The 20055-nt window shown below is 42.1% G+C and overlaps 1 protein-coding gene across 1 annotated transcript; it reads left to right on the top strand.

Annotated features, from left to right (window-relative positions):
• Positions 1-1272: 1272 nt before the first annotated feature.
• LOC118770947 (transmembrane protein 200C-like) lies at positions 1273-13567 on the top strand. Its single transcript, XM_036518736.1, has 2 exons — positions 1273-1344; positions 11906-13567. Exon 2 carries the CDS (start codon positions 11939-11941, stop codon positions 13565-13567), a length of 1629 nt encoding a protein of 542 aa, XP_036374629.1. The 5' UTR covers positions 1273-1344; positions 11906-11938.
• Positions 13568-20055: the final 6488 nt, after the last annotated feature.

Raw genomic sequence — 20055 nt, 5'->3', positions numbered from 1 at the left:
TTGTGACGCCTTTGCGAATGAATTCGTAAAAACACAATGATGAATTCCTTCATAAGGCGTTTCTGTCCTTTGTCAATTACACTATTTCACAGTTATGACAGTTCAGGTATTTGATCTAGTGAGATCGTTGAATCCTTTATTCATCATTTTACCGCAGACGTGCGTTACTAGAGGCAATTATTGTGAGCTCATGTTTCTGAATATTCATGCCTTTATCGATTCAATGGTTACATTTGACGTTCTAAAATATACATTGACTTTAGCGGTGAATATATAAATTTGCCGTAAACAGTTTCATTTAGGTACAGTATTTCATGCACTTTTATTGAGTTTTATTCAGTGTAATCAATGTAATGAATACGTAATCAAGCGATGTGTTCATTACAGTTCATCATTGTCATAATCTATAGAAAACTATTTATAGTTTTTATATTTGTAGCTCAGTATGTATATGTGTTATTTACAGGAATTGAAGTTACAGGCGCTGCTAGATCACTTCGTTGTGGAGACTGCTTTGTGTAGCAGCGTTGCTGTGAATGTCTGCTTTCTTTCACTCACCCCCCCCCCCCCCCCCCCCCAATCCCCTCCCCCCGTCTCTCTCTCTCTCTCTCTCTCTCTCTCTCTCTCTTTCTCTCTCTCTCTCTACTTGAACTGCACCCCTGACTCGCTAATCTGATTGGGTAGCTTTCGCGGAGATACTGCTGCTCATTTTATTTAGGATTAGGCTGGCTTGAAATTAACTATGTGTTGTCAATCACGCGAGAGCTGGTGCTTGAAAGCTTCCACCGCTTCCTCACCACTTATCATATATTACAATGACAGAAATGCACGATTTATTGGTTCCAGTTTAGTCTCATAGGAAAATATCACTTGAATGGAATAATTGAATTAAGGTGCAGTTTTGTGCTGAATTGAGCGTGTCTGATGCCATAGCAGATGCCAGAAAAGACAAAAACATATTTTGTCATGGTCCATTTTCCTTTGGGTTTTCTTTAGATTGATAATGTTGAAGGTTTTGGCTGGTTTTGTGAGTGTTTTGAATATTACATTTGTGACAGCAAAACCACAATGACGCTTCCTCTAACACAGCATGGAAACGAAACACAAAACTAGTAGTACCCATCTGCTACTATCTGGATACTGTGGTGGAGGAGGTGCAGTCTTACGTTAAGTCCATGTAAAGCCCCCCCCCCCCCCCCCCTTGTATGCACTTGGAAATTGGAGCTGCCAGCTATACACATTAAGGTCAACACCAGAGGGTTGATGATATGCAGGACAGGCATATCATCAGTTGAAGGACTCATAAACACCTGAAAAATCGCCAGGAAGAGTGAGAGTGGCAAGGTGAGCAGACCCTGCTGGCATACACACCCCCTACCCCGGCAGAACAAGGGCAGTTTGTCCTGTGGGCTCACAGTTATTGTCATCTGAAGGCGCAATGCCCACTTAAACCCAGGCTGCAGTCCTTACTGAGTCAGTAAGGATTCTTTATTAAGAAACTGTATATTCTACAGTGCGTTGAGAAGCCAGTGAAAAGGGAATTTTTAAGGCCCCAGTTAATCTGTAGCGGCAATGGAGGAGTACACTTTCTTGATTTAGTTTAGTCATTAACATAGTTCCCATCCCTACAGGACGCTTTATTTCTCTCCAAATTGTGTTACCTGTTTACTTAGCAGACATACAGACAGCTTAATTAAGCTGAATTTACTGAAGCTGTTCAGGGTGATTACCTTGGTCAAGGGTACAACAGCAGTGTCCCATCCAAGACTTGAAGTGGCAACCTACTGCTTATGAGAGTGCTTGCCTTATCACTGCACTGTTATGGGTGTCGCTGTGGGCAGTGTTGCATACTGATATCAATCGTATCTGATCCGGCTTTTCCTGGACCTTACAGCCTGTTGAACTGAGCTGGCAGAAGAGGGCAGACATCTAATCCTTGGTCTCTTCAGACAGTGACCCCCCAAGAATTTAGACTCCATCTAAAACCACTAGTGTGATGTGTGATTGAAGTTAACAGGGCTCAGCTCTGCAAGAGGTAGTCTTTAAAGAACTTTCTATTCTGGGCTGTTCATGCCAGAGGCAGGCTTTAAAACACTCATCATACCTGTTTAGGCTGTTCATTCTTTAAGCGAGATTAGCAGGAAGTGAGACAATGTTGTTAAAATACTTGCTCAAGGGGCACAGCAGGACCATTTCTCCCTGGTTTTGAGCTCATATCCCCCCACTTGCACATTCAGTAGCCCCCTCACCACTGCACCAGTCTGCTCTCCTTTCTTCATCTCCCACAGGGAGACAGGAGCAGGGACTGAGGGACTCCTCCTGCTCCATCCTGAGTTTCTGCTAGGAAGCTCAGGATCGAGATATATTAAGACCTTTCTTCTTCTATATCTCTGTAGATAAAGTAATGAAATGCGGTATGTTTGTTTGCCCACACAGTAAACCGCCTCGTTTGGGAGCAATGTCTGTATGCGGGGACCATTCCTTTTTTACCGAACCCTTCCCCCTCTCACAACATTTCACCTTTAGCAGGAAGCAGCTGTCGTGTGGCCTGGTGCCCAGTGGCATCTGCAGGGGAAGTGAGCCATTCCCTCCAACACTGAGGGCTGTGCCTCGTTTCACCGTCTGCAGAGGCATTCCCCTCAACTGTGTGAGCCATCCATTAAAAGCTGTCAGAGCACAGCATTAAGTCCCTAAAAAGGAGCCCCACAGTTCCCTTGTTTAACCCTTTTGCGCATACGATCGCAATGGTGTGATTAGCCCTTTTGCACATATGGTCAAACCGGAACACTAGATTGGAAAAATTCTAGCTAATGTTAGCTTTGAGGAAACAGTGATTTAACATTACAAAGTATAGCAAATGTGGCTGCGAAAACTATGGGAAGTTTAGTAACGCTAATGAAAACAACAAACCATGTAAACCTAACACGCACGCTACATAGCATAAAATAAGTCACGTACGAAAGGGTTAAATGTGTGCTGCATGGCCAGGTCAGGCCTGAACGGGTCGGTGACGTCCCTCCCGACATTCAGATAGGAACAGCAGTGTCGGGATCATTGGCACATAGCTCATTTCTGGCTGTGAAAGGGTCAGAACCTTGGACAGCGTCAAGCTGTCCTAAACCAAAACTTTTTTTCTCTGACCAAATTCAGAAACTAATTAACTAAAAAACATGCTAATGCTAACAGTTCACACAAACCAGTGAGGGAGTCAGGGGGTGCCGTGAATCTGAGATGCAAAAAAACACCAGTGTGTTGGAGGGGAAACGTGTGGGCTTGTAAGAGTGCATGTATCAGAGTGGGTGTCTGAGAGTGAAAGTGAGTGGATGTGTTAAACGGGGTGTGTTATTGTGGGTTTCTGAGAATGAAAATGAGTGAGTGTGTTAGAGAGAGATAGTGGGTGTGTTAAAGTAGGTGTCTAAGATTGAAAGTGAGTGGATCTATCCAGGTTGTTCTGTTGTAGCCCATGTTCCCAAAAGACTCTGTTTCATCTTACATTCCATGTGATATATCCATAACCCAGAACAAGTATACAACAAGTGGGGTGATTGAAATTTCTTGTGTATGTGTATTTGCAGCAGTGGAAAGCCTGTTGACCTGAAAGTGTTCTATAAATATTGATGTTGCATTCTCAGTAGATGTTGAATGAAGTGGTGGTCAGCAGTGGTGCAGAATACACAGTGTGCTGTATAACACTGTACACTTGTTATGGTTCCTCTCATTTTAGAGACATCATGACATGCAAGGTGGGTCTCACGGTTTTGAAAGCATTCATTTTTCTTTGATTGTATTTGTGTTGAAATGACAGGGATACAGCCATTGGTTAATTGTAAATTAGCTGATGAAAACTTACAGTTATCCATAATGAAACTCCATAGAATGCAGTAGCACATGATCTCACCTTTGTATTGCCCGAGTCATCTCAACCAATCAGAATTCTCACAACCGATCTGCCACTCCACCAGGGTAGATAGTCTGTCTCTGATCCACCTCTGCATTCTGTTAGTGCAGCATAACATGCTGTCTTGGCTATCAACAAACCCTGCTAACCAGTTTAGACAGTTCTGCTACACGCCACTAGCCACTTATGTTCCAGTCATCACAAGCATTCTTTTCCATGTCCCCCTTGGGGGTAATGTAGCATACCCCCTCTATCTGCACCAACTTGAGTGATTCATCTGTATTGATTGGTTGTTATACCATCATGATGTTGTAACTGAAAAATAGAATTAATGGGACATGTAGTATGTCACTGACAGTTAAATTACCCTTTAGCGAAATGTGCTACAGCAGCGTTCTCTGTGATGTTGAGCGTACCCTGTGAGTCCTTAGTCCTAAGTCTGTTTCTGACAGTGCACTGAATAGACGCTGATACTTGCATTTTATATCTGATCTCCTTTTTAATAATATTGACGTTAAGGGAATTAATATCAGTGCGCAGACATGGTGTTTCAGAATGTTCTTTGCAATGCAATGGTCTGACACTAGAAAAGAGTGCAACCCCCCCCCCCCCCCCAGCCCTTGGATTACAAGTGTGCCCCTCTGTATTTTATCCTGGCGCCGAGCCTGCCATTATGTATCAGTAAACAAGGTTTGACCATATTATATTTCTGAATGTCAGTCCCCTTTTTATATCTGTGTGATAGATAAGATTTAGCAAGATAGAGGACATTGTTACTAAATGTCTGAAGAAAATTTCTGGCCTTTTTAGAGGCAGTTTATCTCTCCTGATCCCACAGAGGTAATAAGACAGATCCTATTTGCATTCCAAGCACTGCTTTGTCATAGTGCAAATGTCATTTTTCGAAGGAAATACTGATGGCCTGATCTTACTCTTCAGTTTCTTCAGTTTAAAATCAGTGATTAAGACAGCCATATATACATGCCTGTAACACTGAGTTTAAGCTTCCCGTGCTGACAGGTGCTGATTTTTAAGTCATTTTTAATCTCTTGCTTTTTGAATGGTCTAAAACTCTGTGTAAATATCACAATCATATAGATGCCTAATAAATGACTTTGTAATCTAAAGTTTCTCTCCTGTGCTTTTAAAACCTTTTGCTGACATGTGACCAGTAACATTGTTTATGCAAACACCTTTTTAACATCACTGTCGTTTAGCTATAATATGGTGCTGTCATGAAATCAACAGACCTTTTCTATAGATGGTGTCCATGAAGGGGAAACTGGGTCACTTGGGGTATTTATTGGGTTGCATACATCCAAAAGGACCTACACTCCTTTAGAAGCTAGAATCGATCCAAGTCTGAGTGGATGTATTCCAGGTATTGTGGGAGAGCAGATCCTATCGTTTGACCACCTGACCACCTGAAGACAGGAGTCAATGTTTCATATTAGTGCTGACATAATCAGACAAGCACAAATCTTTACTCTGCCCCTGCAGAGCAGACTACAGCTATTGCCTTCATCCATTCAGGCCTGATGGGGGAGGATCAATGAAAGTCCTCCCTGTCCTGAATAGCAGAAAGCAGGCATTGCCTTTAACAGATTAATCTATTCAGCCTTGATAGAGGGCAGTCAATATGACATGCTGTTATCTTAATGGCATTATGGGAAATGAACAAAGGAGGCTTAGTTTTTTTCTTGATGACTATGGCTAGTGCAAAGAAACGGGGTCAGCCTTAACCTGTAAAATAAAGCAGTCTTTTCTGCAAGCAACAGTTATGGTAATGAACAGCATTAATCAAAGGTTTCTTGCTGCTGCCCCAGTCCCCAGCAGCACAAAATGCCTAATGTCTCCACTGGGAGAGTGCTGTGAGCGCGGTACCCTGATCTCTCCCGCTATGAATTCTGCTCATTATTGAAGACTGATAGCAATGAACTGCAGTCATTGAGGATGGCTTATTCTGGAGCCAATTTCTATGAATGAAGAGCTTTAGGGCTCTGCCTAAATCCTCTTTCCACTGTAAAAATTCTTAAATCAGCTTTTTTTTTCCCAAATCAATTACTATAATGCCATAGGTTCACAATAACCTGCTGCAGGTGAGCTCTGAGGTCAAAGGTTAACATGAAGACTGTACTGTATTACACCATGAACACACCCCCTTCCAAAGGGATGAGCAGATCCCTTAGTAAGCAGCCTGTATACTACCCAGTAGTCAGGTACATAGTCCATGACTCTTTTCAATCTGAAAGGAATCATGCTATTTCAGTTTAGGATACTGTCTCATGATGGTTTCTGGGAGTTGCTTACCAATGATAGGATAACCTTATGAGCCATAGTCCAATCACAGGGGCTAAATTTCCTTGTGTTTCTTCCTTTTCCCACCCTTGCCCAGAGGGTAAGCCAATAGCCAATCAGAAGCAGAGTGTGGGACAGGAACAATCACGCCGTAGATGGACTGTGTGACTGTTTCCAGACAGAGGCGTCTTGACACATGATGTCGTCGGGTCAGTCTAGGTACACCTCCCCACAATGCCATCTGTGTGCTCTCTGACGGCCCAGTCAGACACCAGGTGCTCAGCTTTTGCTTTGTGGAAGGTTTCCGCAAAAACAACTGTGCTACATCCAGAGGGGCCGTCAACCGTAAGCGGAAACATTCGCGAGAAGAAGGCCGTCTGCTGCTTTTACAGAGCGATCCGGGCCTGGAAGCACTCCCCCCTCGGCCGTTCATCCACTGCGTGTTTGTGTGCAAAGGGCAGTGCGCTGTTCACTCCTCCATGGCTGAAAAACATGACTATAATGCTACAGAGCAATGATGCACAGTCATAGTTTCACACAGACGCCAGCACAATATGCTGGCTGATTCCTGCTCTGCTGAATCTGTTAAACAATATTCCATCTGTTCAAGCTTGAAGCCAGTCAATAATTAGGAGGCCTTTGTGAAATGGAGAGCCTGCAGGATGTGTATGAGGTATTAGTCTAGTAACTTCCTGTTTTTACATTTGTTAATTTGGCAGCTCCTGGGTTAATTGCAAAAACGCATGCCAGAAGGCCATATATAAAGAGTGTCAGTGTTACACAGTGCTAGAATTACAGGTGACATTCTGAAAATACAGACCAAAGGCTATAGCAATCGAAACCTCAACAAAACTCATGTCAATGTATAAATGAGTGCAATAATAATATAATAATAATATAATCCCTTTAAAGTGTATCACTATGTTAGTATACTGTATACTGGCATATTACATTACATTACTGTCATTTAGCAGACACCCTTATCTAGAGCAACTTACATACAAATAGGTTACAATTTTTATCCATGTATGGTTATTTACAACTGAGGGAACTGTGGATTAAGTACCTTTCTCACGGGTACAACAGCAGTGCCCATCTGGGGAATTGAATCAGCAACCTTTCGGTTACAAGCCCTGATCCTTACCACTATATCACACTCTAAAACATACTGTATATAATATACATTGTAGTATACTATAGTAGGATATACTAAATATTGGTGTATACTGTATAATTGTAGTGTTTAACTAGAGGTTTATTCTGTTAAATGTTGAACACAATCCATTTTGCTTTTCCACTAGGTTTCATGTGACCTATAGATTGTGTGGCTTGATTTGAAACCTTTTCATAGCATGGGTTGTCCTTATTTTGTGGAATCAGGGCAATGTGCATCCCCTTTGGAAAATCAAAAAGATCACAAGCATTCAAAGTGCTGATCTCATTGTTGGTACTGTTTTGTACAAGAAAAGCAATTAAAAATCATAATTAAAGTCTCAGAAAACACATACAAATTGTACATGTGCCTTTGTCATGATAATGTTTCTGGCCTTATCTACTACATACAACAGTGCCGGAACGAGTTTCAAAGTGAGGATGCAGAACCAAGCCAAATCCGGGGGTCTGGGGGTTTTTTAACAATTTAACATTCTGGCAGCTAAATGCGCCATTTTCATACAGTTTGAGACTAAAAGAGTAGCCTAAAGACAGACAAGAAGGGTCCGTCGATTACACATGTGAACCAGACATAGCCTACTACCAACCACACACACCAAAAAACTGGGTAATTTGCTTGGTTAGAGCTGATTCCACTGTTAAGCCTCCTGTTATTGTTATTGTTATTGTCAACAGTTGATTATTATGGTTGTTATAGCTACCATTTAAAGTTTCCACAACATTGGAATGGAATGGAAATAACACTACTTGTTAGCTGAAACTGTAGTCTATTTCTTGTCTCTGGAGTAGGACCTAACCATTCATAATCCGAGTTGTTATCAGAGAAAACATTTGCAAGGTTTTTATTCACAGAAATTTCATTTCTTGAGGACACATCAAACTGTTTGAATAAGCTATCAGAAAACACCACTGGTGAACCGACATATTGTTCCATATTAATCATTATTGCTGAAGACAGTGTACAGTGGATAGGCTATCTTCTCTGTTCTATCTGATTTGGGGCTCTACAAACCTGCCTTTATGAGGCGGGAGGCGCACATGCAAGCTACTAGCTGTCATAGCTCATTGGTTTAAATATAAACGACAGACAGGCTAGCTAGAGAAGCTTGATCCCAACTGTGAATTTTTCCCATAGCTTTAGTTGTTGATATAACAGGAAATCACTGGCTGCATCATTTAGCAAATCTGATTTTTTTTTTTTTTTCCTAAACGACATGAATCATGAGGCCAGTCTGACCTAGCCTGTCCAGGGAGGCGATGGCAGCAAGAGGCAATCACGACAGAAATGTCATCAATGGCAACTAGCTTAGTGTGGGCTGGCTTATTTGCTGTTGCTAACTCGTAGAGTGAGGGGTTATTATACACCACAATAGTGGGAAAAATGCACACACACTGATATTACCATAACCATTTATTACGATGTGTAAAAGGAAATTCACACAAATGTACCGAAATGTTCCAGTTGTGCTGTAACAACATCCACCTTTTTGTGTTTGTGTTTGCATTTCAATTTGTCAAAGTGACGTTAGTAGCCTTAGTGCTAACTTGTGGAGTTTAGCCAATAGAGATGGAATGTGATTGATGTAACCTCTAGGTTTCTACCCCTGTGAATAAAGAAATGTTAGCCTACCTACAGAACAAATAAATAGGTTAAAAAAACTCCTGACTGCTATATTGAGTAAGTGCGGTAGCAGATAGCGATTTCCCAAATGAACGAAACATTGCACAGCTCGCATGTGTCCTTCATGTACTGTTACCTACCTTGCGAGTTAGACATATGATTGGTTGATGGTAGAAGTGACATAATGACCAGAAGGCAGGCGTGAATTGTAAAACGATGTGGATTGGCTGGGCTATGCCTATGCACTCGTTTGTGGGGTTATTATGCAAATGCATCCCTGCATCCCCAGTTCCGGCGCTACTGACTACGTAGACGTTAATCCTCAGATTGACACTCTCTGTATTCTAAAGTGTTTGACATCTTCCAGTGTCGCTTTGACTTTGCTTGTTTGTCTTAATAACCAATTATTCTACTGTTTGTTCAAAGTTTTCGTATTTCTCTTTTCAAACAATAAGCAAATCCATACTAATAATATCAATATACATCATATCCATACTGTCTCAACATACTTTGTGAAACACTGATACTGATTTATAACTGTTTGAACCACAACTTTTTATCAGAATAGGTACTCTTACTGCTATTCATTTATGTGATGCCAGCCGTAATGTGTGCATTAAGTCATAAGCAATCGGGAATGTTCAAAAATTCTTTTATCAAGTGTTACTATGCATTATGGAGGCATTAGTGAGGCAGAATATCTTAGCTTGCATATCTCAGTGCCTCCTGTTCTGCATGGACCTGGGCAAGTTTTAATGAGATTCATCAAGGCTCTGAAAAGCCTTCCCAGCAATCCCTCAGTCCGGTGATGTACATTAGAAGAGATGACACACCTCATCTGTTTACTCTATTTAGGACATTTAGGCAATACCGTTTCATACTCTCCTCTCTTTCTCTCTCCTTTCTTCCTTTCAATCTGGCTTTCTTTCTTATTCTCTTCCTTTCTCTTGCTCTTTCTCTCTTATTTTCTTTCTTTGTTACTTCACTCTTTTTCTTTACCTCTATGTCTCGCTTTCTCTCTCACCCTCTCTTTATCTTTTTTCCTCATTCTTCGTCTCTCAAATTCAAATTCAAATTCAAATGGATGGCATGACAAATAAAATTGTGTTGTCAAAACATTTTGTCATATGCATTGTGATATACATCATTATGCATATACACATATCAATGTATTCACATGTATACACATACGTACATATGCACATCCATACATTATCGCTTGCTCACACTCACTCACAATACATACTTGCACACACAAATATGTGCCTCATATTATTTTGTATATTGAGCAGGATAAGAGGAAGTGTGTCTCAGTCTCAGTCTCCTGCAGCTCACAGACTGCACAGTCTTTGTTCTTTGGGCAGCTATGATTTTTTTTTTTGGATCTGCCTTTCTCAATTTCAAGGCTTTGGTCACTGAGTCTGTACTTTGTTAGAATTTCTCTTCCTTTTCATGGAAGCTTTTTTCAAGCATGTCAAGCAAATTTAATGCTTGTATTAGAAGGCTGAAAGCACTGAAGTTTGTTTTGTCATTTTTTTCTTCATTTTTTTAATTGTCATAATATTTGTTTTTCAAATTAAGACTGTTTTAATTATTGTTCTGGGATTTTTTTATCTGCATCTTTGGTTCTGAGGCTTGTTGATTTTGTTGTGGCTCTGTTTAATGTGCCTGAGAGCTAGTTGTCTCAGGCAGTCCTTGTCGTGGGACAGCTAGCTGCTCAGAAGGGCTTTGAATTTTAGAGCGTGCTGGGCTGCCTGGTTTAGGTGGCACCGGAACTTAGTTGCTCTTGCTTGAATTTGGACCTGCAGAGGGAATAGACACAGTATAGCCCTGCAGGCCTTAGTGGGTGAATTTCTGTGAAGATGCAAGATGTTGGGGTTTTGTCCAAACATTCAGGTTAGAAAGAGGGGTCCCATACTTCCCTTACATATAATAAAACACAAATTATGATTAAATTGAAAATTTTTAGCCAAATTCTTATAGGTATTTTAGTGTCACCAAATTTAGTTATTGCCTAGAAAGCCCTCTGAGCCTCTTTTTTAAAGTATTTATTGGGAGGCTGAAGCTCCCTGCCACACTGGTTACTAGTCCCCGGTAGCTGTAACAAGTACAGCGTTCTAACTCAGAGTCACCCAGGGTGAAGCAGTACCTGTCCCTGTGCCTATCTCTCTGTCCATCTACAAGATGGCAGTTTTGTATTCCATGGTTTTCACCCAGTGACAAACTGCAGCCCGAGACAACACACCTATTGATTTATCCTTGCTCACCCTGGGAAGAGGCTCCTGCTCTTCTGCTACCTTGAGCTATTGTTGGTCCAGCCTTGCTTTTATTATCTATTAATAATAAAAATGAATGCATAAATAAATCAGGCTGTGGGAGCCTTTCAGGATGGCAGGGGAGATCAGGTGTGGGAGACTCACTGTCTCTTTTATTCACTACATTTGCGTCTTTACGGAACTGTGAAGCCGTGGTGGATACACTGCCAAAATGACAGGTATTCTGGTCATAACGATAAAAGAATATGAAAGTATTGCTCTTGTTGACAATATGCCAGTCAGCTACAATGCCAGAACACACAGGGGAGAGATGGGCTCTCAAAATCAGAGCTGGAATTAAAGTACGCATTTTTATGCACCACTTCAGTCGTGCTCATCAGGTCAGTTAAATACAGAGAGTCTCAGTCATGTGCATGCGATCTTTAAATAAGGAATATTTTATGAGCTGTTTTACATCTATATCAATATTTATGTGTTTTGCATGTCAAAGTCATAAATATATCAGTAAATATGCAGATCAGGGGATTATTGTTCGGTTCAAGGAATTTATACTGTACACCTGCATATTGTGAGAACAGCCCAGAGGTTTTAAGAAGTAGTGTGTCGACCTCTGACCCTCTCCTCTTCCCTCCTCCTCAGGGTGAGTGACAACCCGACTGTCCAATCTGGATCATGATAGCGACAGGGGGCTTGCTGCGAATCTCGGCCCGGCGCCAGGACTCGCTCCGCTCTAAGAACCGGGCAGAGAACAAGAGGAAGAGGAAAGCCAAGAAGAAGAGGAAGAGCGACGTGGTGGTGGTGAAGGGCAAGCTCAAGCTGTGCTCCGTCTCAGGGCTGGTGGCCGCGGTGGGCGTGGTCATCCTGCTGGTGGGCGTGGCCATGGCCGTGCTGGGCTACTGGCCCCGGGACAGCCCCGTTTATCCAGAGATCGGGGCATCAGAGAAGCCAGGGAAACACAGGAGCAGTCTCAGCCAATCCCTGTCTGGCTCTGCCAACTGGACCATACACAGTAAGGCTGTGTTCCAAGTGGGTAAGGAGACAACCAATTACAGCCATGCTAACATGACCAGCACAGAGGCCCCGCCTTCAGCGGGCTTTATAGCGGACTTCTTGGCCAGGTATTTGTACTCGGACAAGCTGAAGGTGTTTGGCCCCCTCATTATGGGCATCGGGATCTTCCTGTTCATCTGCGCCAACGCGGTGCTGCATGAGAACCGTGACAAAAAGACCAAGATCATAAACCTTAGGGACATTTACTCCACTGTCATCGATGTCCACAGCTTGCGAACCAAAGACTGCGCACCGCTCAACGGCTTTGTGAACTACGTGCAGTCGAGGGGCATCGACGGGAAGCCCGGCCCCTCCTACAGCACCGCCATGCTGGCCCGCAGCTCCTGGCCCTCCACCATGCCCGGGAAGCCCTCAGAGCAGGGCAGGAGTGGAAGCAGTGGCGGGGGGGGCCCGAGGCGCTTATCTTTCGCCAGGCGGAGCAGCTCCTCGAGGGAGCGGCCGACCTTCACCGACACGGTCTACAGCATCTACCGGGACCAGAACCGGACCACGGAGCGGGCGCCCGTGCCCAAGCCGTGGGAGACCAGGACCATCGTGGCCTCGTCCGTCAACGCGTTCACCCTGCCCGTGATCAAGTTGAACAATTGCGTGCTGGAGGAGGGCCAGCGCACCGAACCGGAAGAAGGCAAGGGTGAAGGTGAGGGCGGGGGGGCAGGGTGCTCCCGGGGTGGACCCGAGGAGGCCCAGGCAGGCCATAGCCTGAGCGGCGCGGTGGACAGCGTGTCGGAGGCCCCTGCGGCGGGCACGTTCGCTCGGAGGGAGACGCGCAGGAGCGCAGGCAGCCTGCAGGGAGCACGCCTGGGCTCCCAGGCACAGCTTCTGCCCCCTTCGCCCGGCCTGAGGGCCATGGCATCACACCTGTCGCTCAGCGCCCTGGCGGACTACGCCAGGTCCGCTGACCCCGCCGGCTGCCCATCAGCTGCCGGAGAGGGGCAGGGTGACAGGACCAGGCGTCTCAGCTGCCCCCGACTGGAGCGCTCCTGCAGCAAGGGCTACATCAAACTAGGGGACCTGGGGGGGGAGTCCTTCGAGTCACCCGACGCGGCCTGCTCCGGCAGAGAGATCCTGGGGGAGGTGCTTGCTCTGGGACGGGGGGCGCAGGGGGCGGGCGCCTCCGAGAGAGCACAGAGCGGGACGCTGTGGCAGCACTGCAGCAGGGAAACTCTGGTAATGATCAGCCAGTCAAATGCCACCGACAAGGACAGCCCACTCCAGAGCTCTGGCATTTGAAGCGTCTCCAGACAAAGTTTACTTGCACAATTTTGTTGTAAAGGGTAACTATTCGGGGAATTGCAAATGACATGGTGTAAAATATTCATTAGAACATTGCAACTGGAAGTATAGATGCATCCAGGAGTGTCTTCATCTTGGCTCAAGAGAAGCCTTTTAAAACAGAATGACACCATAATGTTGTGATAAATGTCTCTGACTAAAAAGTTAAATGACACACCATGTCTCCTGTATCACTGAATCCAGGTTAGATTATTAATTACTTTTATACTGGGTTTGCAGCTCCTAGTCTGAGGTTGCCGTTTTGATGTTCTCAGTGTATTGACAGAAAACAGACTAGCAGATAGCAGTCACAACCCAAAGAGTCCCCTTGCGAAAAAGTTATATTTGTTCAAATATATACCACAGTCTGTTCAAATATATACTCCACCATCTATTAAACAAAATTCTAATATGTCAACATATGCTGCATAGATTGCAAAATATAATGAGTACTGCCTCTTTTATGTATGCAGTTTTATGCATATGCTGTATTTTAGAATATATTTTGTAATATGTATCATTTTACTATATATTCTATAATATATGCACATTACATGTAAAGAAATGGCAATTGTTGAGATGTTTTGTGATAATTACCACTATACTAAAATATGTATTAATGAATATAAACACTTTTGGTCTACATTACCCTGTATTGACATGTATAACTTCTGCGTAAGGGTTAGCATGTGCTAGGTGTTGATTACTGTAGGAGACCCAAAGCAAAAAACAGTAGCATAGAGAATAGAGATAACCAGATGAGGGAGTAGCCCTTTACTTCGTCTCTCTATATTATAATTGATAATTGTCATAGGAACTGATTCAATCAAAGCGCTGAAGATCCCTAATTAGATTTTAAAAATCCTAATTTAAAAGAGTATCACGTTTTAAATGATTTAAACTTGTCGCTATGGTAGCACTTTGATTAAATCGAAACCTGAGTCCAAACAGCATCTGTAGTGTTGACATAAGTGTTCCTTTTTTAGGTGTCCAAAGCCCTATTGCCAGGGTTACTGTTTTTTATATGTCTGAAATTAAACTTAGCAATATTACCTGTGACAAATTAACAGCACAGTTATATAGTTTATTATCATTATAGTAGTTTATGAATTCTTTAGAATTACACATGTACATTTTTCCTTTGCTTGTCTAGAAAGCTATCTGTATATAGAAACTTTGGCCTCATCACTAACACTAAACCATTGATGCGTTAAGTCTTTTTTTTAAGCGGGTCAAAGTGTTTACTTAGCTGCAGCCCCGGGTACTAATGTGTGAAACATGTTTGTTGAGTTTGTTGGGGGGGGGGGTTAAAAAACACTGTTCAATATCAATCATTAAAAACTACATAAAGAGGGTGTTTTTTGCTCTTTAATGATCATTGTAATGGTTAAATGGGAAACGTATTACAACTGCTGCTTTGATCAATGACATTTCATCTCTGTAGCACTGAAACTCCCAGACTTTAAAACTGGCCACACTGTACTGAGCCTGAAAAAAACTGTGTACTTGGAAGGAACTGACTGCCAATGTTCTCACAGTAGCTTCAAAGCCTTTGTTAATGTCAGTATGGTTTACAGAGGATATGTTTGTGTTTATTTTTTGTTTTCTGAGCACATGAACAGCAAGATTTCATTAAAATACATTCAGAATTCAAATCCATTCAGTTTATTCCCTTGAAATGATTATTTCTCATTCTTATCATTACTTCTTATTTCTTGAAATGATTTTTTCTGCCCTCAGTATTAAAAATGGCGTGTCATTATGGTTGAAGATTATGAGGCATTACCTGCAAAGTGTGGAAACATTGTGTGAACCATAATCAAAATCTAGGTCTCTTCCAAGCTGCATTAAGCCATGCTGAACACATGGACCTTTCAATGGAAACAGCGCTGATTTTCTTGAAGGGAAATCAAGACCACTGGCTTGTTATATGAAAAATGTACCATTACACACAGTCAATGTCAATTTAGGCGTGCATTTTTCAGTGCTTCACTGGACTGATATTTTTGAGTTCATACATTTCTAACACTAACAACTACAATCAATGGACTACTGCGTCTTATAGAAAGATAATTTCACTACGTTTATGAATGTTGTCTTTCCCACTGAAATTCTAAAATGTATTAATTACAATGACTTAAAGCCTTACTATTCACATCCAGCTTTGCAATAGGAATATACACAGTGTGATTACAAAACCACAGTTAGAAGCTACCACTGTGTCAGAATACAAAAAAATAGGCTTCTAACAACGTGTTTGCCTCCATTATATTGAAAATCTGCCAAAAAATAACCCAAATGTTAAAAGCCCTGAAATGCAGTTATTTTAGGAATGTTGCTCTGCATTTCAGTTTCACCTGCTTGCTGCATACAGCATCGTAAAGAAAATCAAGCTTTTAACTATACAAGCAACTGGAGTAAAAGCCACAAACCTGAGGTATGGCTAATTGCATATCAAATGCTAACAGAGTAAAAATGAAATAAACTTCAGAATAGAAAATGGTACCACAGGTTGCACCAGATGCTTCTCCCTGCACATGACAAACTTTCTTCAAAGCCCACTCAGTATGGAGTCTGGGTGTGAAGTCCACAGCTCGAGCAACCCATCTGTTCACTAAAGGCAGGATGAATTAGTGCCTTATATAGAACAGAGGATGGAAAACCAGCCACAATCATATTCTTACTTTGGGACAATCTCCAAGATGTATGGTGCCCATTACTTCAACCATATGGGTTTATTTGTTAAACATTAGCATTGTCCAAATTACTGTGGGAAATCATTTTTACCAGTATTAGGTTGACCCTATTACTACAACCAGATGGGAATGATAAATGATTCCCAGATTGGCCATTATTTAACTTAATCCTAGAAAAATAATTAGTTGATATTACAACAGAGGTGCTGCCAATTGTCAAGGATATAAATGCAAACGAATGACAAAAATGCTTTCAGTTATAAGAAAAAGGGGAAAAAGATCATTATAAATTTTCCCTTCAGGTTTGTCTTCTCGCAAATCAATATTGTTTGTGGATCACCAAGGAGTATACTAGACCATGATGCCTATTACCATGGAGACATGGATACAGGGTTTCACAAATAGATCATAAATAATATTATGTGGGATTTTTCATTCCATCAGTAAATGAGAACTAGGTTGACTGATTGTTTGCTTTTATCTTGATGATGTTAAATGATTATTTGCTCTTTGTGAAAAAACCAGCCAGATGGGCCATGCTTGGAAAAAAGGCTTGCAGAGTTACAGTAGTATGTTGATATACATTGCTTCAATGGCAGTTGGGCAGACATGTTAGCAGTTCTGTGGACTGCAGCTGCTCTTCTTGCTGTGAGGCTGTTGGAGATAATGACAGGCCTGTTGAGTCTTCCGGGAGGTCAGATGTCAGGGACTTTCTGTCCGTTGCCGTGTTCTCCTGGCTTGCCTATATCAAAGGCAAACATCTGAAAGCTGCCTCTCTTTGATGGTCTCTCCTGCAGATCCAGTTCAAGGAGCTATATCTTCAAAACATCACTCTGAACACCTTTTTTTAAAGCATCTTTTGCACAGTTGTTTTTTTCCCTTCTGAACATGAAAGCTGTGAATATTTAACTTCATCTCATGCAATTAAAATTGAGCTTGTCCAGTTTCAAATGTAAATCTTTAACATTGGAGCAGTGGCTTCATTTTTTTTCTTTTTTTGGCCTTTTCCTTGCTGAGAGTGACTCATTACACTTGGTACCCAGAATATATGGCTGCTTCTTTGCTGTATTGATTCAGGTGAAAAGCTGCACCAGGCTTGTGGGCTAAACAATGCCTCAGGTGTTCAGAATGCACAGCCCTATTGAGGAATTCACTCCATAACATCAATCTATACCTCTGCTAACTGATTACCACTGCTAACTGATCTACACCACTGCTAACTGATCACTGCTGCTAACTGATCTACACCACAGCAAAATCAACAACTAAGGCAGACACGCACCAAGGATGAATGTCCGGTGGGTTAGTGTGCACTCACAACTCACCTCACACTGCTCTGGCTCTAAGCTTGGAGCTCGAATGCATGGAATGCTATTCTCAGTCACCATGCAGCACACTGATAGTTTCATTCCAGGTCCAAACTTGCATTTTCCATAACAGCTATTGGAACGCACGTTCATTTCTTTGTAGCGACTCTTACAAAGGCACTGTATTACTCCATTATTTATCATATGGCTTGTTTGTCTGCTCTCTGTGAGTGCGACAGAAGAAATACTCCTGACAGAATAAAAAATGGTTTGTAATTAACAGCAGTGTTTGTGAGTCCTTTGTAAGCCTAATGATTCTTGACAGATGTCTAGTGCAGCACTCTGTTGGAGCAGAAAGTCAAACTTTGAACAACTGCCAAATAATTATTTGTTTTGGGGCATTTGCAAGACAGGCTTGTAGCTGCTTTGGTCTAAAAGAGAATGCACATCTACAAATCTTATAATCTTGTGTAAACATATGCAGCCTTATACTTTTTAGGCATCTGGAACTCTCCTACACTGTGGAGTCCATAAGCTACCAACAAATCACATGTGCAACATCTCCACACGGGAAATGTATAGTTGCCACCCTTTAAAACCCTCACTTTAATGTTCTGAACTACAGTGATGTCCTCCTTGCCCACTGTCAATATCCTAAGGTTAGGGGCAGGGGGTATTCTTATTACAGCAGCTCACTTTTAACTAGAACATTATATATTTGTGTTCTGGGTGTAGTGTTGCTATTGAAGCTTCTACTGGTGCGCTGAAGCTAAACTGCTCAAATATCCAGCTGTCCCAAAAAAGCGAAGAAACACATGATTAATAAATGGGTAACGCTCTGCTGTTTATACTCATCTTAATTGATATTTCTGTTTTATTCTAATTGAACTAATTATTTAACAGGCTTGTTCACAACACCATGCGATGCAAAACATTTTTTTCTGTTTAACAATGTAATATAGGGTTACAAGAAATGTTATTGTAGTTTTAAAATAATGACACACAAATATCGTAAATTTACTTCATTTGTATCCTACGTGCATAATAATGTTAAAAGTAGGCTGACCGCCGCCTTAGTCGTAAGTCAAGGGGAGAATACCCGTAGGCTGAAAAGCGCCTAGCTGCGCGCTTTTTGACTTACGCGCGTGGGAGAATACGCCCCTATGTGAATTACAAGATATTTGAGATTTTCTCAAAAAAAAAAAAAACCCTGCATGTTTTCAAGTCAGAAGTCAGACTAGTTTCATGTTCCTTTCACCAGAACATCAACATATAAGCTCCCTCACACACACACACAAACCCACAAGACACCCCCTGTGGACCTAAGCTCTCAGAAAGTGGTTAACCCTAGACACAGCTTTCTTTATTAGGTGTTCCTCTGGTTCTGGTAAGTGTTTCAGAAATCGTGTTTCAGTATTGCCTTTGGGAGAGAAATCCTATTAGGCTCGAGAAAAATGAGATTACAGTCTGCAGAACTGTTTTACATCGACGCACGAAATCAAATTGGACTTAAATACTTAAATTTTACTGACGGCGGCGCGGATTTGCCAAAGAGAAATGTGTCTCTGAAATATATTATATGGATTTTCTTTGTCGCAATTTACGATGCAAGCCCCCTAAAAAGTACTGTTCCATGGAAAAGCTAGCATGTTATTAGCGGTGCAAAAGACTGTGACAATGAATGATAATCGAATAATCTGATAAAACCATACCAAGTGCTTGAGTATGAGGTCATTCTTAATTAAATGTTGTTTCAGCAGTGACATCGTCATTGGTGATAGTTTTGCACAAGCATAGAAACTGTTTAATTCCATCACGCTCATGTGATAAATGAATACTGGTTTGGACTGTAGCAGTTCACAGTCTACAAAACTGCTTAATTTTTAAACTGAAAGTGAAAACTGCAAAGGGATTGATTGGTTTAAGAGATTAAATGGCAGACGGGGTTATGAATGCGTTTTGCTCCGTGCTTTGATGTGAATCCAGTGCATTATTAATAACAGTGGGACAAAGGAGGGCGCAGAGAAGGCCTTGAGTTGCATAATAACTGCTGGCGTTTATGTAACTACACCCAAACATGCAGCCTCACGCCCCTCCCCCACCTGCGCAATCGCAGAGCACGCGGAGACACTCCTGTCCAGAGACTGTACGCCAGCCGCACGCACATACTGTCTGAATTTACAGACAGAGCAAGAGACACAGGACTATACTGCTCGTGGTTAGAAATACGTCTGTGTGTGTGTGTGTGTGTGTGTGTGTGTGAGAGAGAGAGAGAGAGAGAGAGAGGGTGTTGGAGTTGTGCCGGAGGGGCACGCATGCATGCGTGCTTTCAGCATCCAGCAACAGCTGAAACAGCGAACGGTGTGGAAATATTTTCTTGCGATTTCCTGTTAGTGAAAGAAGGCCTAATGTTAAATGTCTAGTTTCTAAAAATACCTGATTT

The sequence above is a fragment of the Megalops cyprinoides genome, chromosome 24 (assembly GCF_013368585.1).
Source record: "Megalops cyprinoides isolate fMegCyp1 chromosome 24, fMegCyp1.pri, whole genome shotgun sequence".
Taxonomy (NCBI): Eukaryota; Metazoa; Chordata; class Actinopteri; order Elopiformes; family Megalopidae; genus Megalops; species Megalops cyprinoides.
Note: the sequence above shows the minus strand (reverse complement) of the source record. Positions and strands in the feature narration are given on the sequence as shown.

What these genes read in the sequence shown, in the direction of transcription:
- LOC118770947 (XM_036518736.1), top strand. Translation starts at nt 11,939, where the DNA reads ATGATAGCGACAGGGGGCTTGCTGCGAATCTCGGCCCGGCGCCAGGAC.